The sequence below is a fragment of the Tursiops truncatus genome, chromosome 3 (assembly GCF_011762595.2).
Source record: "Tursiops truncatus isolate mTurTru1 chromosome 3, mTurTru1.mat.Y, whole genome shotgun sequence".
Classification (NCBI taxonomy): Eukaryota; Metazoa; Chordata; class Mammalia; order Artiodactyla; family Delphinidae; genus Tursiops; species Tursiops truncatus.
Window position 1 is genome coordinate 30,513,977 of NC_047036.1, and position 25,166 is coordinate 30,539,142.

The 25,166-nt window shown below is 37.5% G+C and overlaps 1 protein-coding gene across 4 annotated transcripts in view; it reads left to right on the forward strand.

The window, feature by feature from the left end:
• The first annotated feature begins 2,481 nt into the window (after window positions 1-2,481).
• WDR70 (WD repeat domain 70) overlaps window positions 2,482-25,166 on the forward strand; it is a 310,180-nt gene continuing 287,495 nt past the window's right edge. Inside the window, exons 1-5 of one of the 4 annotated variants that reach the window (XM_019930128.3) lie at window positions 2,482-2,626; window positions 2,728-2,793; window positions 4,863-4,946; window positions 10,788-10,908; window positions 23,177-23,375. In XM_019930128.3, the coding sequence (XP_019785687.2) occupies window positions 2,602-2,626; window positions 2,728-2,793; window positions 4,863-4,946; window positions 10,788-10,908; window positions 23,177-23,375 (495 nt within the window). In that variant the 5' untranslated portion in view covers window positions 2,482-2,601. Of the gene's footprint in view, window positions 2,641-2,727; window positions 2,794-4,862; window positions 4,947-10,787; window positions 10,909-23,176; window positions 23,376-25,166 lie in introns of all 4 variants that reach the window. The other 3 variants (XM_019930126.3, XM_073802065.1, XM_073802066.1) reach the window with 3 other exon arrangements.

Below are 25,166 nucleotides of genomic sequence, written 5' to 3' on the forward strand. Positions count from 1 at the left end.
TTGCTTTATTTCCCATTTCAGAGGGGAAGCAGGTGGTTCTAATTCACTACTTCATCCCCAGCGCATAGTAGAGGGACTGGTATAGAGTAGGCCACCTAATATATCATCTTCTACAGCAACTGAATTCTGAATTTGTGTCAGACATTGTACCTGTGCAGGGAATATCAAACTGAAACAACATTCCTCTTCTCAAGGTGCTTTATGCAGGGACACACAGGCAAAAAAAACCAGAGTGCATCACCATATTTTGTATATGGGGTATGTATTAACTGCAGTAAAAGGGTAAGAGAAATGAGTGAGGAGAGGCAGGATGGGCTTCATTTCATGCAGAAGGCAGCTGGAGTGGCTAAAACAAAGCAGTAGTCTTCAAAGAGCAGTCCTTATTTAGAATACTTAGAATTAGTCCTTATTTAGAGTCTCACCTAAGTTACATCCGATTATATTCATAGTTTAGCAAATCAATAGCTGAATTGCTCTGAATTGGTCTTTTGCTATTTGAATTAGTTTTTACTGCCGCAAATAAAGGGTTGACTAAATTTCTGAATATTAAAAATACTGTGATATTACAGATCTATACATATAATTTAAGACTTCATAGCAAGTATACCAAGAAAAATTAGATTTGTATTACTGGTAGATAAATAGGCAGAGGGGTCGCCAGTTGTCAGTTTTCTTTTATTTGGTAGACTACAGATTGAAAACTGACAGTCTGTCACAGGGTTGGTTTGTTTTTAATTTGAGACAAAAAAAAGTACAATAGAAAGTTTTCAACTCTACAAATTGGATATCTAACAATACTGGTCTAATAGTCCTGCACACAGCAACAGCATTTCCAAGGATCTAAGTCCAAGACCCTCCATTCATTTACATATTGCAATGGCTGCTTTTCAGCTGCAACTGTTGAGTTGAATAGTTGGTACACAGACCACATGGACTCAAAGCCTCCGATATTTACCATCCAGCCCTTTATGTGAAAATTTTGCTGAAGACATCTCAAGAATAAAGGTTCTAAAACTTTTGATACCTTTAAAAATTATTAAGGAGTCCAAAGAGGTTTGGTTTTTGTGTGGATTGTTGATAAAAAGTTAATCAGTCGATCTAAAAAAGAAATGGAAAATTTTATTTGTGCCAAGCTGAGGATTATAACCCGAAACAGCATCTCAGAAAGCTCTAAGGACTGTTCCGCTCATTAGAAGTCAAAACACAGTTATACAAGTTTTTCGAAACAGAGGGCTGTACATTAAATGATGTATTACTGACAGTTTACACAATCCAGATCTAACCATCATCTTGGCCACTTTCAAGATCAAGAAGGAACGTTATCTTTTAGGGAGTTGTCTTGTTGATGCTAGGAGAATGTTGCTCTTTATGGTTGAGCAGGTATTTCCGCTAATGGAGGAGGTTTGGTTGATACAAAATGCATATACACAATGCACAGTAGAGAGGAGAGAGGAGGTCAAAAGGCAGAGAAATGTTTTTGTGTTTGAATTTTTCTTGTCTTGCGACAAAATATGAATTTTATTTCACAGGTTTATTTTTGTTAATAATTGCTAATATCTCATAAAAATGAGAAATTTAAAAAATAACTTATTTAAAAGAATAAGCCTAATCCTCGTTAATATAAATAACACATATTTTATGAAAAATCGCCATAGTATCTAAAACTAAACCATTGGAAGAATGCTGTTATTTTACATTTTTGCAGATCTCTTAAATGTTTGGCTAAATAAGAGATAACCAGATTTCATATCTCTTGTTGTTACTTGTTTAGTTGAAGTACACGAAGAAAAGGGGTCCTCACAGAGTTATGTAGCTGGAAAAGAGAGTATTTTAATAATCTTTTTAGACACTTGTGAATATTCTCTGACAGCATACCAAAACTTAACAAATGGTAGTCTCTTAATGGTTAGTTGTGACGTGGAATTTGAAACCATCTTTAGAATTCTGAGGATTAAGTGTCACCTTGCCAGTAAACGCGCCTTTTTTTTTGGGGGGGGGGGCTGCATTGGGTCTTCGTTGCTGTGCGCGGACCTTTTCTGGTTGCAGCGAGTGGGGACTATTCTTCGTTGCAGTGCGCAGTCTGCTCATGGCAGTGGCTTCTCTTGTTTTGAAGCACGGGCTGTAGGTACGTGGGCTTCAGTAGGTGTGGCGTGTGGACTCAGTAGTTGTGGCTCAGTGGACTCTACAGAGCAGGCTCAGTAGCTGTGGCATAAGGGCTTAGTTGCCCTGCGGCATGTGGGGTCTTCCCAGACTAGGGCTCAAACTGATGTCCCCTGAGTTGGTAGACGGATTCTTAACCGCTGCACCACCAGAGAAGTCCCGTTAAACGCCTCTTACAAAGTAAAAAGTGTTACAGAAACTGCAGATAATATTCCCCTTCCCGTGGGTTCAATCTGAAGCCAGCTTCTGTGGCGCTTATACTCCGCCAGTCCGCTAGGGCGGCGCTGCTTAGGAGGCCTCTGTCCCTTCGCGGAAGGCGCCGCTCTTGGCCTTGGCGGCGAGGCTGACGCTCGGAGGCGATACTTCCTGCCTGGTTTGCTGCTACTCTTCAGCAGCTGTTTGGGCTGTGGGTGTTGCTGGTTCTGTGGCGGGTGGCAGACCATGGAGCGCCCCGGACCCAGCGGCGGTGGGTTCAGTGAGGCGAGCGCCGGCGGGGTAGGTCGGGCAGGGCCGACGGCGCTGAGGGCTCCGCACTAACAAGGCCTTTTCTCTTTTCTCTTGTCCCAGTGACAGGCTCAGACGCATCAGGACCGGACCCGCAGCTGGCGGTCACCATGGGCTTCACGGGGTTCGGTGAGTGACTGCCCTAGGCATGGTCCCGTTTCATTTTGCAGAGATTTTAAGAGCCGCAGGTTGGGAGGGGGGCCCGAGGTGTCACCTGTGTTTGTCACCTGTGTTTCCGCAGTGCCAAGTTCTCATTACTTTAGCTCTAATGTGTTTATCTTGCAATTTTTAGACACAGTCTTCCCCATCCGTTTTCTAACTCCTGCCTATCTCTTGGGACCAGCTCAGGTGACACTTATGAGAAGGCTAGTGAGAAAGAAAGGTTGCTTTGTGACCCACGCGGTGGAGGGTGTTGGTTGATGGAGGGAGTTGTCTCATTGCGTCCTGAGACTGAGCGCTAACCACTGACTGTGGTCTGTAATAAGGTGGCCCTTTTGGCAACAAATGGGCCATTAGGTGATGTTCTAATAGTAAATCTTTTATTTTATTAAGTTATAGTTGACTTATAATGTCATGTTAGTTTTAGGTGTACAGCACAGTGATTCAGTTATATATATTCACTTATATATGTATATTCTTTTTCCTTTTAGGTTATTACAAAATATTGAGTATAGTTCCCTGTGCTATACAGTAGTTCCTTGTAGGTTAGTCTGTTTTGATTCCAGTTTTTCTACTCCAGAATCTTCATTTCAGTCTCTCTTTTGTTCATTCATACATTCATTTATTCTGGTAACGTCTCGAGCCACAAAACATATTTACTTCTAGGTGGTCATGGCTACAAAAGTACTGTATACTTCTGTAGTATTTTGGTACTTATTTTTGTTTCAGTTCTTTTAAATAGCTTTCTCCCCAATTTCAAAGGGAGCACATGTAAATAGCAGGAAAATATAAAGAACCCAATAAATAAGAAGGAAGAAAGTAAAATCATTCATAATTTCATGTTCTAGAAATGAAGACTTAAAAGTTAGTTTGTTTTCCAGTTTCTCCTGTTGTAAGATCGTATATATGTACAGTTTTATATTCTTAATTATATAGAAATTGTTTAATTCTTAATAGTTTGAGGATTTTCCCATATTATAAAATGCTTTTCCAAAACATGATTTTTAATGGTTGAATAGTAGATAGAAATGCTATAATTTGTAATATTTTTAACTTTATCCCACATAGTTTCTAACTTTTATCAGTAATAAATAAACATTTTTATAAATAATTCTTTTATCTCCTTTTGTAAAAGGAGTTTTATGCATATTTCCATAGGGTAGATTTCTAAAAGGGACTACTTTGATAAAAAATACAGATATTAAAAAGTAACAAAAAATTGGGCATATAGCTTTTAAAGCTTCTTGATATATATTGTCATAATGCTGTTCAGAAAGGTGGTTTCAGTTTATAACAAAGTCAGTAGTGTGTAAGAAAGCCATTTTTATCATATTCTGGCAAAGAAACATAGAATAGGTATTATTATTTAAAAAAAAAAAGTCAGTAAAAGCAAATACAGCATTGTTTCCAAGCAGATTCAGGTTGTCAGAATGTCAGTTCCTTGTGGTTTCCTTATTTCCTTATTGGCTGTCTGGTGGGAGTTTCTTAGCTCTTTTAGATACCTGCATCACTTGTCTTCTTGCCCCCTTCATCTTCAAGGGAACTGCAGCTCTTGTCAAGTTTCAGGTCTCTCTGACTTCTGCTATATCAATTCTGCATCTTTGCATGTAAGGGCTCCTATGATTAGATTGCGCTGGCCAGTATAATCTCCCAGTTTTTAAGTCCATAACCTTAATTAATCTGCAGAGTCCCTTTTACCCTGTAATGTAATATATTCTCAGGTTTCAGGGATTAGGATATGAATATTCTCTATTCTGCCTAGCACACCAGTGTTTTAGTTTCAAGGAGTAGGGTTTAGATGAATTACAGGAGGATGGGAAAGTTGGCTGGTTAATGTTATTTAGCGATGAGATTGTAATTAAAAATTCCCTGGAAAGTAAACTCTTTCTTCATTGATATTTTATGGTTATTTTGTAGCCCTACTATAAATTAGGTAGACTTAAGTGGTTATTGGTCAGTCAGTAAGTATTTATTTAGTACGTAAAGTTTGGCCAACTTAGTTCAGGAAAATCATAGTCTGCTACTTATTTCTGTTTTAGGGAAAAAAGCTCGCACATTTGATTTGGAAGCAATGTTTGAACAAACTCGAAGAACAGCAGTGGAAAGAAGTCGGAAAACACTGGGTAAGAAGTTCAGTTACTTGCTCTTTTATAGGATTAAATACTGGATCCAGCTTACACCAGTGTCCTACCAGTTATAAAATTATAAGACTGAAAAAAATTTCAAAATTGTTAAAAGACCATATGTGCTGGTTCCTTTGGAAGCAGACGCCTTTTTGTCTTTGTTTTTTTAAACACGATCAAAGTTGCATCTAAACAGGATAAGAAGGTCTGAGAGCTAAAATCTTTTAGTAGTGTGAGGTATGAACAAACAAGGATTCAAAATTAATTTATAAGAATCAGAGTAGTGGTTTCTTTATTACCTCTTCTCCCCCCCTCTATCTGATTCTCATTTCATTTTTTTCTTTCCTGCTTACAGCGGAACCAGTATTTGGAAGGCTGGGCGAGAGGTGGCTCTCAGAGCTGTGTACACCACTGACCGTTGACCCAGACAGTATAGAAAATTGAGACAAACAGTGAATGTGGCTGCTGCTGTTGAATCTCTGCATTAATAAGTTGTATCAGACATTTAATGAAGGCCTTAACTTCCAGACTGTGTGGTTTGATACCAGGTGGTTAGCAATTCTAGATACCACCTCAGGGTCTTAGAAGGAGACTGACTCCTCTACTGCTTTCTTTAGATCTGATTCAGATCATTCTTACACTAGAGAAAGGATAGATGTAACCTGATAGAGCAGAAAGGGCTAGAAGCCAGAGACAGGACTCCTGGAAAAATTTAAGTGAATGTTATTCCAGCACTTGTCATTGTTGGTTTTAAAATGATAAATTATGTAGCAGTAATATCTCATATTTGGGAAGCGCACTTGATATGAAATGTTTTTGGTTTTTGGAAGAATAACACTTTTTGTTGTGTATGTGTGGTGAAAAGACAGCTATCTACATATAGTATGTAGTTTTTTAAAAAACACTTTCATTTCTACGTTCAGTGTAACATAGTAATGAACTCCCGTATACCTATCACACAGATTTAACTACTTTAACAGTTCATGGCCAGTGTTAGTTCCATTTACTTCTCCTCTTAGATTACTTTGACACAAATCCTAGGTACATTATCTCACCCATAAATATTTTAGTATGTCTTTAAGAGAGAAGGATTTGGAAAGATCTTAACCAAAATACTCTTACTACACCTAAAAATATTAAATAATTTAATATTATCAAACAATATGTAAACACATGCTATCTGCAGCATACACGAATGTGTTATACACTTAATTTTTAAATGTTTTAGTGAACACTTACACTGTTACAGTATAACTTTCTTGTATTTACCTCTTTCAGTGTGTGATACAAAATGCTTTGAATAGGGATTGTCTTATTCTCCTACCTAAGTTTTATAGTCCCTAGGACCATGCCTTCCAAGATAGATAGGTTCTCAATATATATTTGTGAAGATTGAATTGAATTTAAAACTGCAATACTGCCTTTAAAAAAATAAATCCTGCATCTTTGGAGAATGTTTTTAAATGGCATGATGAATAGTAAAGAGTTTGGGTTTTGGAGTTGGAGGATGCAGGTTTAAGGGTTAACCCCACATTCCACTAGATGAATGACATTGGATGGATTTTCAAATTTCAGATCCTTAATTTCCCCATCAGTTTGGTGGCAATAATAATAAGATCTCTCTTAGAAGATTCTTGAAGGAATTAAGATGTTGGGCAGAGTACTTTTTAAACAGCAGTGTTATAAATACCACTTTTAGTTCCTGTCATTTTTCTTAGTGAAGTATGTATGCATTTAGCACCTAAGAGGAATTCCAGTAAAGAGTTATTACATTTTTAAAATTTTGAAAAATTACCTCAAGACCATGTATTCCTATTGATATTTGTGGATGAATTAAATGCGTTCAACTTTCTTGATTTAGTGTTACAGTCTTGGATATGGGCTGCTGTTTCTACCCCTGATCTAAACACAAGAATCCAAAGTTTGACTTACTTTTCTTAAAAGAAAAGTTAACAAATTCTGATATGGGCATATTTTATTTAATGATTGGTATTGGAATCTTTTCCTGGGCTTTGACATCAGACTTGAGGAAAATAAGAACTTTGGTCCCTTTTAATGGCAAGTTTAATTGTCTGTGTATACGGACGTGAAATTTTGGTTGTTAAATGCTCTAACAGAAAGGATGAGTTACTGTAAAACTTCAATAAAATATGTGTTATGTAAAATGTCAGGGAATAACGTTTCAAATTTTTTTGTTAATCTTTTACTTTTTAAAAATTAAGTATATGTTTTGGCTGCATTGGGTCTTGGTTGCTGCACACAGGCTTTCTCTGGTTGCATTGTGGGAGCTTCTCATTGCTGTGGCTTCTCTTGTTGTGGAGCAGGGACCCTAGGTGCACAGGCTTCAGTAGTTGTGGCACACGGGCTCAGTAGTTGGGGCGCGTGGGCTCTAGAGCACAGCCTCAGTAGTTGTGGCACCAGGCTTAGTTGCTCCACAGCAAATGGGATCTTCCTGGACCAGGGATCGAACCTGTGTCCCCTGCATTGGCAGGCGGATTCTTAACCACTGTGCCACCAGGCAAGTCCTTGGATAGTTTGCTGTTAACCTAAATGAGAGTTGCATACATCTGGGGTGCTTTTGCAGAAATGGCTATCCAGAATTGGTAACTATCTGAGAGTAGAGAGTTAACAATAAAATGAGGTACTTGGAAGAATAAAATGAGGTGATGGGGGGTAGGTTAATTCACTTTTGTTAAGGGAACATATGGAGCATTTTTACAGTGTTCTTGGTCCTACGTTCAGTAAAAATATGTGAAAATGATCCCCTTGGTCCGGGAGCTACAGTTTATTGAATTATGTTTCATTTTGGTTTGTCCTCAGTCAACAATGAGGAAAAAAAATATTTTTTTTCCTCAAAAATGTCTTTTCTTTTTTCTTCTTCTTTTATGAAGCAGCAGGTGACAGCAGAAGCCTCTCTGAATAGAAAATCCTTACTATTGTTAAAAAAAAAAGTTAAATTTTAAATTAAAAAGTTAGATCTTCACCAGGATGGGGCAAATAGTTTGGAGTATTCATCCCCTGGGAAGGAACTCTAGTTAGGTGGGTGGGTCATAGTTTCCAGATAGTCTGGTGACAAGTAAGCAATAAAGGGCTGTATTTTATGGCCCATTGGAGAGAGAGGCAGACTCACTGTTTTATAAGGTAGGTGGTAGTCGTTGGATAATTTTACAGTCTCTAGAAAGTCTGGTCACATCAAGGAAAGTTACAGTTGTGGAGCCTCAATTCACTGCTTTGAGGCTTAATAGCTCTGTTACTTCTCTGCCTTGGATTTGTCAACTATAAAGGGAGGATAGTATCTACTTAAACTGTATTGTATAATTGAAATTTGCTAGGACAGTAGAACTTAAATGTTATTACCCCCCCCCCCCAAAAAAAAGGTAAATATGTGGGGTGATGGTTGTGTTCATTGACTGCATGGGGAGAATTCTATCACAATGTATTTTTGTACCAAATCATCACATTGTGCACTTTACATATCTCACAGTTTTATTTGCCAGTTATACTCCAATAAAGGTGAAGAAAAAAAGTTTCTACTTCAGGAATTGTTATGAAGATTAAAGGAGTTAATTTTTTTTAACATCGTTATTGGAGTATAATTGCTTTACAATGGTGTGTTAGTTTCTGCTTTATAACAAAGTGAATCAGCCATACATATACATATATCCCCATATCTCCTCCCTCTTGCGTCTCCCTCCCACCCTCCCTAGACCACCCCTCTAGGTGGTCACAGAGCACCGAGCTGATCTCCCTGTGCTATGCAGCTGCTTCCCACTAGCTAGCTATTTTACGTTTGGTAGTATATATAAGTCCATGCCACTCTCTCACTTCGTCCCAACTTACCCTTTCCCCTCATATCCTCAAGTCCATTCTCTACATCTGCGGTAAAGGAGTTAATTTACAGGAAATACTTAAAAGAATGCCTACTACATAGCATAGTAAGCTCCATATATTAGTTGCTATTATTTTTGTTAAATTAAGGTTGATATTAAGATGCTAATGGTTACTTTCAAAGAAGTCATAGAAGACCTAATAAAAAAATTGCTTAAATAAGAAAGGTTTAGTATTGCACTATGACAAGAACTCTGGAGTGGGGCTGTTCTGTCTCCTGCGTCCTGATATGAAGGACATGAAGTTTTTTCCCCTTTTTTCTGCTTTGCCAGCTTTAGAGTGTTGGCTTGTCCTAAGCAGACTGTCCTCATGTCTCAAAATTTTGTCAGCTAAATTTTGTTACATGCAGGTGACCACCTCCACAGGCTGAAAGGAGACTTTTGTGTAACACTTTTTAGGAGCAAGAAAACCTTTCTCAAATGTACCTTCAGCTGACTTCCCCTCACATGTTACTAGCCGGTATTAGTGTGGCACATCATTTGCAAAAACAGCCATTGCAGGAGCACTATGGTTGACTTGGAATCAAACTTCAGCCCCCCTGTGCAGGGAGGGGCCCAGCAGCTCCTGAAACACAGTGTTGCTTCTTACCTAGGGAGAACTGTGGTTTTGGCAAGGAGAAAGAGAGAAGTGGCTGTTGTGTAGGTGGCTAGTAACGTGTGCCTTAGTATCGTTTCCTGATTAGGGTCAGAACTGCCCCTAAGACCTGAGCCTACAGTTCAAGTGTGGCCTTCCCCGCTTCACTCTCCAATCCCCCCTCACCCTGGAGGGAATGGAGGGAATGTCTGGAGAAGCAGGATGAAGGTCGGAGCCCAGCAGGCTCACTCTTAAATTTGGGCATTATCCTTCTCTTATTGTTTTCAGCCTCCTCCAGCATCAGAGGGCCGAATTGTTAACTCCTAACCCAGCCCAGTGGAGAGCACAAAAAAATTAACCTGAGCTATGCCTTACCTCTTCCTGGAGAGTTTTATCTTCCATGTTTGAAACAAAAGGCTAGTTGTTGACGCTAGTTGCTGCCTATCTCCTTGTTACTCATCCTCTACATCCTAGCAACAAAAGACCTAAAGAGTACAACATTCCAATTAATAAGTGCCCTTTGATACTACTCAACTTTGGGTGTATTATTCTTCATTATTAACTTAAGAAGTAAATGTTAAAGATTATCTCAGGTTATTGAGGATGGTGGCAATTGAGAACAAGTCTTATTCATATAATTAATTTCCTTCCTATGTGCTTTCTGCCCCAGTTGTTGAGTGAGATTATCAGACGAGAAAGATTAGATTTCCTTGGATAAAATTTTTTTGTCTTTCCAAGGTAAACAACTCTGGAAACTAAATGTAATTCAACTTTCCTCATAATTTTGGTAGGAAGTCTCTGACCAAAAATCCAGTTTGGGAAATTCAGAAAGGAATGAAGTACTGAATTTTTGGTTTAAAACGTTAAAAGTGGAAGGTGAGATTACCTAAAATCTTACCTTTGAATGCTTTCTTCTGGTCACTTGCCACATCTTTTTACATAGTACAGTCATGGTTCATATACTGTTCACGTGTTAATTTTGCTTAGCATATCTGTTTATATTTTCTCAGATTTGTACATTTTCCATTACTATTTTTTTTTTTTTTTTTTTTTTTTGGCTCTGCTGCATGGCTTGTAGGATCTTAGTTCCCTGACCAGGGATTGAACTCAGGCCACTGCAGCGAAAGCACTGAGTCTTAACCACTGGACTGCCAGGGATTTCTCTTCTATCACTATTTTTATTGGCTGTATTTCATATTATGTTGATACACAGTAAACTTCAGTTATTTTCTCAGTGTTGGGCATTTAGATTGATAATTTTTTTTGCTGTTACTGGTAACATGTCTATGTTACATCTTTGTAACTAAGTTAATTTATAGCATTTTAAATAATAACAAATTTTGAAGGCTAACTGTTGAAAAAATTTTATAATCTTTTCAGAAGCAAGAGAAAAAGAGGAAGAAATGAACAGAGAGAAAGAATTAAGAAGGCAAAGTGAAGATCTTGAACCAACATCTTCAGGCTCAAATGTGGCCAGAGATTGCTCTAAATCATCTTCCAGGTGCTTGTCTTTCTCAAAAGAATGCTATTAAACTACCTTTTTCTAGGCGTTCGTACCACAATTTAGGCAAAGTTCCTAATACTAAAAGCTTGCATAATTTCTCCCATTTCAGGCAATTGTGTATGTCTAGAACCAGGAAAAAGTCATTTGTCACATTGTAAATCAATTGACTTTTTCTGAAGTGTTCCAGATGAAGTATTAAAATCTATGCCTTTTGGACTTCCCTGGTGGCGCAGTGGTTAAGAGTCCGCCTGCCAATGAAGGGGACGTGGGTTCGTGCCCAGGTCTGGGAGGATCTCACATGCCGCGGAGTGGCTGGGCCCGTGAGCCATGGCCGCTGGGCCTGCCCGTCCGGAGCCTGTGCCCTGCAATGGGAGAGGCCACAACAGTGAGAGGCCCGCGTACCATAAAAAAAAAAAAAAAAAAAAAATCTATGCCTTTTGACTGCAGAGCATAACTACGTAAAGTTGGAAAGATGTTGACAAGTTTATTATTTTTTTCATGTTTATTTTGTCATTTACATCTTTTGTCCCTTTCCCCAGACTCTGCATTCATAACCTTTTTTGGTAGGATCCTTTATGGAAATAGATAATAAGAAAGAATATAAATAGAGGCACATTATAAAGTTTATCGAGTTATAGGAGAAAGCAGCCATTGAAATTACTTTAAATTGAAATTTAATACTATGTAACTTAATTACTAAGAACTTTAAACAATATAAATAGGTATATAGATATCAAATCTAGGTGGATAATATGAGAATTCTAATGTTGTTTAGATATATTTTAAATCATCAAATTGGTTACATAAACTATTCATGGCAAATTTCACCAGTGAATTTCACTATTTCCTCTTTTTACAGTAGAAAAACATAAAATATCTAAATACACAAAATATCACTTATACTATGTAATTGCATTTTTTGTTCACCCAGAAGGTGCATTCTTTGGTATCTCAGTCTAGGCTGTTGAGCAGAATATCTCTCCATAATAGTGTTGGTTGGTCTTTTCTATAACTTCTCTTTGCGGAGGGAAGGGATATCTATATGGGACTACAAGTCTGGTTCTCCGTTTTCATAACAGTGCAACCTTAACATCTATTTAGTCTCTGAAGCATATGAGTATCTTTGCATATATTAGTAAAGAGCAGGGGTCAGCAAACTTTTTCTGTCAAGGACAGATAGTAAATATTTTAGGAATTGGGGTCCATGTGGTCTCTTTCTCAACTACTCAATTCTGCCATAGACGACACGTAAATGAATGGGCTTATCTGTGTTCAGTAAATCTTTAAAAAACAAACACTGGGCCAAATTTTACCAACCCCTGCTGGAGAGTGTCCTTTCTTTATATTAGTCAAAAAATGCAGTTTAGCATTGTCTATGGTTTTATATAAGTTGTCAGTCTTACAATGTCTTTGGGTTTCAATATGATAGGGAAAAAAACCCTTTTTCCTAAGAGGAACATTTAGTATTTACCTTTAGTTTCTTATTTTTGGGATGATTTAAGATGTCAAAAAACTACTGTTGTGTTTTTGGAAATTTATCTTATTGCTAAGGTTTTGACAAACAAATGGTTCCATTAATTGAAAATTGTAAAAATTTCAGTAGTTTTGTTGATTCTGTTTTTTCTGCAATACTAACTTTAAAGTCCAGAGATAAAGAACGTGCAGTATTGGTATTGAGAATAAATTTTATTGATATAACAAAACCCAGCATTACTTTTGTCATTAGTGATTAAAATTACAGAACTACTGTTGAGATTATAATTACAGATCTTCTTGACTTATGATGGGGTTATGTCCAGATAAACCCATCATAAATTGCAAATATTGTTAAGTCGAAAATGCATTTAATACACCACCTACTGAATATCAAAGCTTAGCCTAGTCTGCCTTAAACATGCTCGGAACACTTATATTAGCCTACATCTGGGCAAAGCCATAGAACACAAAGCCTATTTTATAATAAAGTATTGGCTATCTCAAGTAATTTATTAAATACAATACTAAAGTAAAAAACAGAATGGTTGTACGGGTACAGAATGGTTGTAGGTGTACTGATTGTTTACCCTGATGATTGTGTGGCTGACTGGGAGCTGTGACTTGCTGCCACTGCCCAGCATCATGAGAGAGTTTGGTACTGTTTATTGCCAGTCCTGGAAAAGATCAAAATTCAAAATTCAGTGTATGGTTTCTACTGAATGAGTATTGCTTTAACACCATTGTAGAGTTGAAAAATCGTTAAGTCTAAATTGTAAGTGGGGACCATCTATATCAAATATAAAGATAGGAATGATATATCAAGAAAAATAAAATAATACAACTTTATTACAGTATTTTGTTGATCAAAAGAATGGAAGTTTACTTATCCCTGTTTCAGAAGGCATTGAATGAATAATCCATGGCGGATGAATAGCCTGTCAGAAGCTTAACTGAGACTATATTAATATCAGATATATTTTATCTAGATTTTCTTTCTCTATTATAGGAGTCTTTAAGCTATTTCTGCTTAAACATTGAGTCTTGTTACTAGTGAAATAATTTCACTGTAGCTAAATTAAATTTGAAGTCCGTTTAAAAAAATAGCCATTTTAATAACATCTTTAGGGACTTCCCTGGTGGCGCAGTGGTTAGGAATCCGCCTGCCAGTGCAGGGGACACGGGTTCGAGCCCTGGTCCGGGAAGATCCCATATGCCGTGGAGCAACTAAGCCCGTGCTCCACAACTACTGAGCCTGGGCTCTAGAGCCCGCGAGCCACAACTACGGAAGCCCGCGTGCCTAGAGCCCGTGCTCCATAACAAGAGAAGCCACCACAATGAGAAGCCGGCACACCGCAACGAGTAGCCCCCGCTCGCCGCAACTAATAAACTACTATAAAATAAATAAATAAAATTAAAAAAAAAGAAAGAAAATATCTTGGACTACAACTTGTAGTAAATAAAGATGTTCTTATTTTAAAATTTATTTATTTCGGGCTGCGTTGGGTCTTTGTTGCTGCGTGCCGGCTTTCTCTAGTTGCGGCGAGCGGGGGCTACTCATTGCGGTGCGCCGGCTTCTCATTGCGGTGGCTTCTCTTGTTATGGAGCACGGGCTCTAGGCACGCGGGCTTCCGTAGTTGTGGCTCGCGGGCTCTAGAGCCAGGCTCAGTAGTTGTGGAGCACGGGCTTAGTTGCTCCACGGCATATGGGATCTTCCCGGACCAGGGCTCGAACCCGTGTCCCCTTTATTGGCAGGCGGATTCCTAACCACTGCACCACCAGGGAAGTCCCTAAAGATATTTTCTACTATATTAGTATGCATCCAATAAGTTATTTCTTGAATTTAGCACCAGGACGAAAAAATTCCTCTCTTCCCTAAGTGCTTTTTCTTATTAGACACTTGGAACACCATTGCTCTTTTTGCCATGGCTCCTAGAAAGCTTTTCACTCAATTTATTGTTCTGTGATTGTCTTATTCCACAACTCCAGTTTAGGGAACAGTGATTTTGTGCTGGGAACGAGCCTCATGTTCTGGGAAATGTTGGCACCATCTGGCTATAACTGAGTGCTTAGTTAGTTATCTTAAATATATTGCAACTTTTGCTTCCACTATTCAAAACATTAGTAAATTAGTGCCTCTAACATTTTTCATATTAAGGAAACACATGGAAACATCTAGAAATCAAGTAACTTTTACAAGGCCATTGAAGTCAATGACTGAATTGGTAATGGATTCAAACAAAACGATGGTGACTGACCTTTTGCCTATGCATTGTTTTTAAGAAAATATTTTAAGTTCACCTATGGGCGAGGCAGAGTTCTATATTCTAAGAAGTAAAGACAGTTAAGACAGGTTCCTAGGACTTCCCTGGTGGCACAGTGGTTAAGAATCCGCCTGCAAATGCAGGGGACACGGGTTCGATCCCTGGTCCGGGAAGATCCCACGTGCCATGGAGCAACTAAGTTTGTGCGCCACAACTACTGAGCCTGTGCTCTAGAGCCCATGAGCCACAGCTTCTGAAGCATGTGTGCCCTAGAGTCCGTGCACTGCAACTGCTTAGCCCGCGTGCTGCAACTACTGAAGCCCGTGCACCTAGAGCCCATGCTCCGCAACAAGAGAAACCACTTCAGTGAGAAGCCTGCGTACCACAACAAAGAGTAGCCCCTGCTCGCCACAACTAGAGAAAGCCCGCATGCAGCAATGAAGACGCAACACAGCCAAAAATAAAAATAAATAAGTAATGTTTTTAAAAAAGAAAAAAGACAGGTCCCTATTCATAAGGACGTAACAGGCTAGGAATTCTTTATAGCTATGATTAGATAACTTCTTTCACTCTCATTTAGGTGTTTAATTTTACAATAGCTAGTGAAACTGGGTAGTTATCTGTTAGAAAGAAAAAAAGAGGATAAAGATAGTGATTTTGTTCTAAGGAGCTCATTTTTTCTTTTTAAAGACCTTCAGTTCTAACTAGAGATCAGCAAATAAATACTGTCAGATTTTAGTTTTCCCAGAGATATAAAGGAAGTGGTAACTTCTTTTGCTGATCACCACAAGTACTATGCATTGGCACTGTATGAAGCAGTCTTTATTGGTCCTGAGAAGGGACATGGTGTCCTTTTCCCTTGGGCAAAGAAACCATAATTAAAGGTAATTCTCTTTTGAAGTTTTGTAAAACACATTTTTAATAAAAAATAGGAAAATTCACAGTTGTTAAGGACTTTTAAAGTCTCTTTTGCCAGTGGCTTTCAAAATGCTTAAGGTAGCTTAAAAATAATTCCCTCTCATATATTAGGAAAGAAGTAACAGTAAATTATACAGGCGGAGAAAAATGTTAAATTTTCCTCAGTGAAGCATCTTAAAGTTTAATTTTTGCATATTCTAATTGCCTTGAAGCTATGCATTTTTTCTTGTGATTTTGATATATCTCCTTTTGAATAAATCTGATTACTTCTCCATTTATTTGAATTTTGACCTCATATTTTATATGTATGTTAATAAACTTTTTAGATTTGATATTTTTTCTTATTCTCATTTTCCCATCTGTTTGATAATATTGTTTTAATGTATTTAAGATATCTCTTAGGCAATCAGTTTTCCTCACATAAGAGATTGTTATGCTATTTTCTTTTTTCTAGATTTAATAAAAATTACCTTAAGAGTTTAAATGAGAAATTATTATGAAGTATTTAAGACTTTCAAAACGGTGATAAAGTACAATACCTACTAGACAAGAAGTAAACTTTTGCTGTTAGGAGTGAACACTTCTGAGAACTATCTTCAATCGCATCCCCTTCCCTTCTTGTCGGAAGTAACCAACCTTCTAAATTTGAATTTTTTCCATGTATCTCTTTGTAAGTTTATTGTGTATCTCTGTTTCCCTAAGACTTAAATAATATTGTTTCGCATATTTAAAAATCTTTCTCCCCAGTGTCTAGTGTGCCACTTAGCATGTTATGCTGTAAACTATCATGTACTGTTTCTGTAGTGTGTTCTTTTATATGATTGTGGACACTGTAAGGTTAGGGATATTTTTCCCCTTAATTAGACAAAAATTTTTTTTTTTTTTGCGGTAGGCGGGCCTCTCACTGTTGTGGCCTCTCCCGTTGTGGAGCACAGGCTCCAGACGCGCAGGCTCAGCGGCCATGGCTCACGGGCCCAGCTGCTCCGCAGCATGTGGGATCTTCCCGGACCGGGACACGAACCCATGTCCCCTGCATCGGCAGGCGGACTCTCAACCACTGCGCCACCAGGGAAGCTCGACAAAACATTTTTGTTATGAAGTTTGTCATACATATAAAACTTTAGATATCCTTCATTTAAAGTAAAGAGAACAATGAAACAAACACCCAGCATGTGAGACAGTTGTAGAGCTTTATCAGTGCTTTGAAATCCTACTCCTTTGGTCCACAAGGGAAACCTTCCCTGTATTTATCTTTACATCCTCTTTTTAATAATTTTACTATATATGAGTGTATTCCTAAATACATGTTGTTTTGTATGATTTCTTATTTTATATAGATGTCATTAATGCTGTAATGAATGTATTTTTTCAATTTGCTTTTTTTATTCAACAAGAGGTTTTTCACATTCATGTTGACAAGTGAATCTATAGTTCATTTCATTTTCAGTGCATTTTAGTTTTCCACTTAGAAATATACTACAGTTTATCCATTGTCTAGTCAATTTAGGTTGCTGTTTTTCTATACTATTATAAAATATGCTTTTAGAGATCTCCTTATAGCTATCCTCTGTTTTACTGTACAAAAGTTTCTTTAGAGTATATACCTAGTAGTAGACTTGCTAGGTCTTTGAGTAAGTACACGTTTATCTTTATTTATTTATTTATTTTTTCTGTTTTTTTTTGTTTGTTTGTTTTTTTTGGTACGCGGGCCTCTCACTGTTGTGGCCTCTCCCTTTGTGGAGCACAGGCTCCGGACGTGCAGGCTCAGTGGCCATGGCTCACGGGCCCAGCCGCTCCGCGGCATGTGGGATCCTCCCGGACTAGGGCACGAACCCATGTCCCCTGCATTGGCAGGCGGACTCTCAACCACTGCGCCACCAGGGAAGCCCAGTACACGTTTATCTTTAGATTTGGGTCAGTTGTTTTCTAAAGAGTTTGTACCCACTTACTTTCCCACCAGCAGAGTGTAAGAGTTTCCGTTGCTCCACATCCTCATCAACACTTGTTATTGTTAGACATTTTTATTTTTGCCAATCTGATTGTTGTGAGGTGGTATCCTTATAGTGTTCATTTGCATTTTGATGATTACCAGTGTGGTTGTACATCATCATTTCAAAAGTTTATTTGTCATATACTTTTTCTTCTGAAGATATAGTAAGAACTATGTCTTCCGCAAGATTTTCTCTCAGGTTCCTTGTGTTCTCCCCTTAATTGGTGGTTTACTATTACTATTTTTTTGTTTTTCAGTGGTATTTTTTTAAAACATAAGTTTCAAATGTTAATATATTCTCATTTTAACCTTTTCTTTTGTGATGTGTGCCTTTTGTTTAAGAAATGAGTCCTTACTCTGAGGTCATAAAGATAACTTTCTATATTTTTATCTAAAGTTTTTAAGTTTTGTTTTCCATATTTAGGTCTTAAATCAATATAGGATTAATTTTTTTGTGGATAATGTAAAGATGTTATTCATTTTTATTTTTTGCTCCATATGAATAATCAGTTTCCCCAGCCCCTTTATTTTTAATTTAAAAAATTTAGTAGAGTGTTTTTTAGAGCAGTTTTAGGTTCACAACAAAATTGAGCCGAAGGTACAGAGAGTTTTCCATATATCACCTGGCCCAGTACATGCATAGCCTCCTCCATTATCAACAGCCCCCACCAGAGTGGTATATTTGTTACAGTTGGTGAACCTACACTGACACATCTTCATCACTCAGAATCCAGAGTTTACATGAGCGTTCACTCTTTGATGTTGTACCTTCTGTCAATTTATACAAATTTGTAATGACATTTATCCACCACTATGGTATCAATCAGAGTAGTTTCACTGCCTTCACCATGCTCTGTGTTCCATCTCTTCATCCCTCCCTCCCCACAAACCCTTAGCAACCACTGATCTTTTAAATTTTTATCGAAGTAGGGTATACACATTACAAAGTCAAACATTATAAAGTCTCATTTCTCCCTGCTCATGATTCTGGCTTCCCAGAGGAAATGATTAAATTTCTTTTAGCATTTTTTTCCTTCAATTTACCTCTGTATTTCTAAATGTTTTCTTTTACTATGGTGTCTTGATTTTTTGAATTGGGGTAAAAATTTTTTTAACATAAGAATTTCCATTTTAAACGATTTAAATTATACAATTTAGAGGCATTAGTAATGTTTATAATGTTGTACAGCCATCATCACTATTTCCAAAAATTTTATCACTCCAAACAGAAACTTTAGCCATTAAGCAGTAATTCCCCATCTTTCACTGATGAACACTTGGGTTTCCATCTTTTGGGTATTGTGAGTGCAGTGAACACTGGCATACAGGTATCTGTTTGAGTCTTTGATTTTAATTCTTTTGGGTATATGCCTACGAGTGAAATTTCTGGGTCATATGGTAATTTTATGTTTAACTTTTTGAAAAACTGCCAAACTGTTTTCCACCATGGCTGCGCCATTTTACATTCCCACCAGCAATGTGTGAGGGTTCCAATTTCTCCACGTTCTTGCCATCACTTGTTACTTTCCATGTTTTGTTTTGTTTTTATTATAGTCATCTCGGTAGGTGGGAAGTGGTATCTCCTTGTAGTTTTTTTTTTTTTTTAAATATATTTATTTATTTTTGGCTGTGTCAGGTCTTGGTTGCTGCTTGCAGGACCTTTCGTTGCAGCATGCGGGCTTCTCTCTAGTTGTGGCATGTGGGCTCCAGAGCACATGGGCTCTGTAGTTGGGGCATGTGGGCTCTCTAGGTGTGGTGCGTGGGCTTAGTTGTCCTGCTGCATGTGGGATCCTAGTTCCCCGACCAGGGACTGAACCCACGCCCCCTGCATTGGAAGACAGATTCTTAACCGCTGGACCACCAAGGAAGTCCCTCCTTGTAGTTTTTATTTTCATTTCCCTAATGTCTAATGATGTTGAGCATTTTTTGATATGCTTATTGATCATTTGTATATCTTCTTTTGAGAAATGCATATTCAAGTCCTTTGCCCATTTTAAAATTGTGTTGTTTGTATTTCTGTTGTTAAGTTGTAGGAATTCTTTATACATTCTGGTTATTAACTCATCAGATATGTGATTTGCAAATATTTTATTCATTCTTTAGATTGTTTTTTTACTTTCTTAATATCCTTTGATGCATGAAAGCTTTTAATTTTGGTGAAGTCCAACTTACCTATTTTTTCTTTTTGTTGATCATGTTTTTCATGTCATATCTAAGAAACCATTGCCAAATTATAGGTCATGAAGATTTCTCCTGTTTTCTTCTAAAAAAACAAAGCTTTGGCTCTTACATTTTGCTTATTGATCCATTTTTTTTTTTTTGCGGTACACGGGCCTCACACTGCTGCGGTCTCTCCCATTGCAGAGCACAGGCTCCGGACGCGCAGGCTCAGTGGCCATGGCTTACGGGCCCAGCTACTCTGCGGCACATGGGATCCTCCCAGACCGGGGCACGAACCAGTGTCCCCCACATCGGCAGGCAGACTCTCAACCACTGCGCCACCAGGGAAGCCCTTATTGATCCATTTTGAGTTCATTATGTATATGATGTGAGGTAGGGATCCAACTTTTTTTGTTTTTGTTTTATTTTTGACCCATCTGGGTGATTCTTTTTTTTTTTAAATAAATTTATGTATTTTATTTATTTTTGGCTGCATTGGGTCTTGCTGCGCACGGGCTTTCTCTAGCTGCGGCAAGCGGGGGCTACTCTTCATTGCGGTGCATGGGCTTCTCATTGCGGTGGCTTCTCTTGTTGTGGAGCACGGGCTCTAGGCGGGTGGGCTGCAGTAGTTGTGGCACGTGGGCTTCAGTAGTTGCGGCTTGCAGGCTCTAGAGCACAGGCTCAGTAGTTGTGGTGCACAGGCTTAGTTGCTCTGCGGCATGTGGGATCTTCCCGGACCAGGGCTCAAACCTGTGTCCCCTGCATTGGCAGGCAGATTCTTAACCACTATGCCACCAGGGAAGTCCCATCTTGGTGATTCTAATGTGTAACGTAAGGTGTGATTGCAGAGTAGTTTTCTATTTTATTTTATGAATGTTCAGCATTCATTATATGGTGATAATTTTCTTCACTGTTTTTTTAAAATGCACACTTATTATATATAAGTTACTTATTATGATAATTTGAATTCAGTTCTGGGATTGGTCTTTTGCTCTCTTGGCTGTATTTCATTTGGTCCTATATATTTTAAGTATGTTTCATGTTAGATTTTCTCCTTTGTAGCATGTTGAGAGTCTGTTTCACAGTGCATACAGATAATTTAAAAAACGTCTACAATGTTGTTAAAATTTGGCTTAGAGAAAGACAGTAATCTAAAACTACCCTTTTTATTTGCTTAAAGAAATATTATATGGGTGTAAGTTATCATTCAGAAATCAAGAAGAAATACGTCATTTATCCTATGAAAAATAGCTGTAGGATAGTAGAGAAATACTGATATACTCCAGATTTGTAAGGTAGGAATCATTTAGACATTCGCACTTCCTTTTAAGAAAGTAGTACCAGAAACAATGAATTTTGCCTATGGATTTAATGAAATTGTACAACCATACATCTTATTTAATGCCTAGCTAAAATCTCACTTAAAAAGTCAGGTGGAAAAAAAAGTCAGCCGAGGAAAACGTTAGGATTGACTCAACTGTTTTCTCATCGAGTACATATTGTTTCTCAGGCTCTGGTTCATATTTGGGTACCACATTGAATCAAGGCGTATTTTAAACGTGGAATGTACTGTTTTCAGTCAAGGACATTTTTGGACATAATTTCATGGACTTTGTTTTTCAGGATTTTGAAAATATGTTAAAAATGGTTCATTTTTTTGGCTTGTGCACATTAGCAGCAAAAAGCCAGAAGCAGAATTAAAAGCTGATACATTCTATCAGGTTTCATGTGGGTATTAGGCCTGCATAATCAGCCATGAAATCTATATGGATCTGTTTAGTTCTCAGTTCAATGATTATTTTTGAACTAGTTAACTGGGTTAAAGCATGGGTGCTAAGGGTTAACATTTCAATTTAGAGCTCTCTGTGGCCTTAGTTTTGCATTAAGGAAGTCTGTGACTTGTAACCAGTACAGTCAGAAATTTGTGATCTGATCACAAGAGAGAAAATTTGGGAGCATGAATAGTTTAATACAGATTTATTCAGTCATTCAAGTATTTATTGAACATCTTCTGGGGGTTAGGCACTGCTTTAGAAATTGGGGATACAGCATTTAGCAAGTCAGATGAGATCTCAGCTCATATTGCTGTGGGGACATTTGCGGGGATGGATAACAGATTACAAACAACTAAATAATTAAACAATATAATTTAGCAATGTACATAATAAAGATCATCAAAGTAAGGTAATTAAGATAATGGTGACTGATGGGGATGTGTTTGAAAGTTTAGAAAGGGGTGTGTGTCTGAAGGCCTCTTTGAGGAGGTGACATTTGAGGAGAACTGAATGATGAGAAAGAGGCCATGTGACAAGTGTTTTAGCAGAGGGAACTGCAAGTGCAAAGACCCTCAGGCTGAACCAAGCTTCAAGTGTTCAGTTATGAAGAAGGCTTGTGGGGCTGGAGCACCTTGAGCTTAACTGTTGAAAAAAAGAGAAATTCTCTTTATGGAGGTTTGCTAGCTCCTGTCTTTGTATAAGGATAACATGTATGTGAGTATGTATTCCTTTTAATATTGAACCTAGATGAAAATAAAAAGAAAAATCCCATTTTTTTCTTCAGTAGATATTGACTGCCCATGTCAGGCATCATGTAGGTGCTAGAGCCACAGCAATGAACACAACAAATTTCTGCTTTCATTGAGCTTATATTCTAGAGATACTTCATTAGGAGGCAGTGACACTTTGAATCCTAGAAAATATTTGATAGATTAATTGATATAATTAGGAATGCAGTTCTCAACCTTTTGGGATGGGGTGGGAGGTAGAGGGATGGTGGATGGTGGTGGCTTCCGAATGTATAAAGGTGTTTGATATAGACGTTAATGAGAGTGTGTAATAGTCCTCAGGTGTGTTGGGTAGAAAAACAGTTGAGAATCAATATGATACTCCCTAGGGTAAGGTATCTTTACAATCCAGCAAAGCTATCAATACGTTTAACATTTTAGCAACTCAGCAAACTCGGATTAGCACTGAGAAATAATTTGTATTTCATAAAATATATTGAAACATTTTGACAGTAATATTAACTTTCTTACATGACTGACTTTATTTACTCCTGTGGCAAACAGTGATCGTATTCACATATAGTGAATAGAAACATTGGTTATCTCAGTAGTTTTCTTTCTTATGGTGTAGTATCTAGTAGTTTTTCTTCCACATTCCAGTTGTTCTGCTGGCTCTTTATGAATGAGGATTATCTAATGGGCCTCTAACATGTAATTGCTCTGAGCTTTTGTCTCTGACTTTGTATTTAGGTAAGATAGATAAAAGAAGTTTTTTACTTTCTTTAGGTGAAATAATATTTGAGTCACACATTCAATGTTTGAATTACAAATTTAAAAACATTAAAAAAAACTCAGTTGTTAAAAGGAGAGTCAGGGTTTCCTGAGAAATCAGTATTATCTCCAGAGTACTTTCTTTGTTTCAGCAAAGGCAATGAGTTTCTGTTTCTATATTTTCAGGGATACAAGCAGCAGTGAAAGTGAAGCAAGTTCTGAATCTTCTGATGATGAGTTAATTGGCCCCCCTTTACCCCTTAAAATGGCAGAAGAACCAGTTAATCATATGGAGGAAGATATCCTTGGTCCTTTACCTCCACCTCTTGGTGAAGATGTGGAAGAAGATGATGATGATGATGATGATGATTCAGAAGAGGAGGAAGTAAGTATTTCAGTAGTAATTTAAGAATTCAGTGGAGTAGTGTCTTTTAGAGTAGTGTAGAGATCAGTTCCCTGCTAGACAGTTATTCATGAATGATATCAAATTAAAAAAAAAATCTGAGTTTACTACTCACAGCCCCTTGTTGAAAGAACTCTAAAGAATGTATTTCAGGAACAAAGAAGTAGAACTCAAAAATAATAAATGGACAGTAGGAAGCAATGTGTTAAAAAGTTAATAAACATTTTGTTAAGTTTATGTAGCATTGAGTGTAATGTTGATGATGAATAAATCTGGGAAGATTTAAAAATAAAGTGGATCTAATATTATTTTGAACAATAATGTGGAAGATAGGAGAGTGGAATCAGTTCAGTCATTTTGAAATCATATTATTTGGGCAGAGGCTAGAGATGTTATTAGTTAATTTTAGATTAGCTTAGGTCAAGTTACAAGTTACAATTTTAAGAGTAAATGCCCCCAAAATAGAAATTGTGTAACCTCCAAAATAGTAAAAGGAAAAACATATAAAGAAAACCATTGATGTACTTTGTATTTTTGATACCTAGAATGGATCATTTTTTAATACCACCTTTCTCTATGTGACAGATTATTTTCAGTAATAATTATGAGTTGAAACAAATAATAATGGTCAGAAGAGAAACTGACAACCTTTGCAGATCTGTCAGTGACTTCATCAAAATGGGCATTCTTTGCTTATTTGTGTTTACTACACAGTATACTAAATTGGTCATTCTATGTCTATTCATAGTTTATTAAAGAAAGCTTTTCATGCACACATGTGTATGTGTGTGTATGTAAAATTAGGAAAAGAGGAACATAAGGATAAATCAGGCAGTTTCATTAAAAATTTTGTTTTACAATAAATTCCTGAAACTGCAGTGTTGACCATATCATTTTTCTTTTGATGTCAGTCCTAGTGGCTTTTTAATATCTCTGTCCTTAAAACACTTTCACTAAAATCTCTTCTTCCAGAAAATCCATCATTTTCTAATACATTTGGTAAAAACTTCTAAAGTTTCTTCTGTAAAAATTGGAGAAAATGGCTAAATAATGGCATATGTTGTCATTAAATGATCCATTGCTTTAGAATGTTTTTTTTTTTTTAAATAGTAACTTTCTTTTTTTTTAATTTATTTATTTATGGCTGCGTTGGGTCTTCGTTGCTGTGCGCGGGTTCTCATTGCGGTGGCTTCTGTTGTTGCAGAGCACGGGCTCTAGGCACACAGGCTTCAGTAGCTGTGGTTCGAAGGCTCTAGGGCACAGGCTCAGTAGTTGTGGCACACGGGCTTAGTTGCTCCGTGGCATGTGGGATCTTCCCGGACCAGGGATCGAACCCGTGTCTCCTGCATTGGCAGGCGGATTCTTAACCACTGCGCCACCAGGGAAGCCCGCTTTAGAATGTTTTTGATGAAAGCAATTGAGGTGTTTAAACATTCCCATTTTGAATTCTTCTGCCAACCTAGTCTACCATATTTTGTCTTTTCCTCCTGGCATTGAAAGTATAGCAGAATGGAAGACTCTTCTTGTTTCTTTGACTTTATAATCATTATTTATTTTGAACCTACTGTTTAAATGCAAGAACATGAAGTACACCAGGGATTGGAGATATGAAACCACCCTTGAAGTAAGCTTGAATGATTCTGAACCATTAAAAATATTATCTGAACATGTGTGTAGCTGAGTACATTTGTGCATGTATGTGGTGCAGATAGTATAACTGGGAGTGCGCCAAACTAACTTCGTGTAGAATGCAATGTTTATTAAAAGATAAGT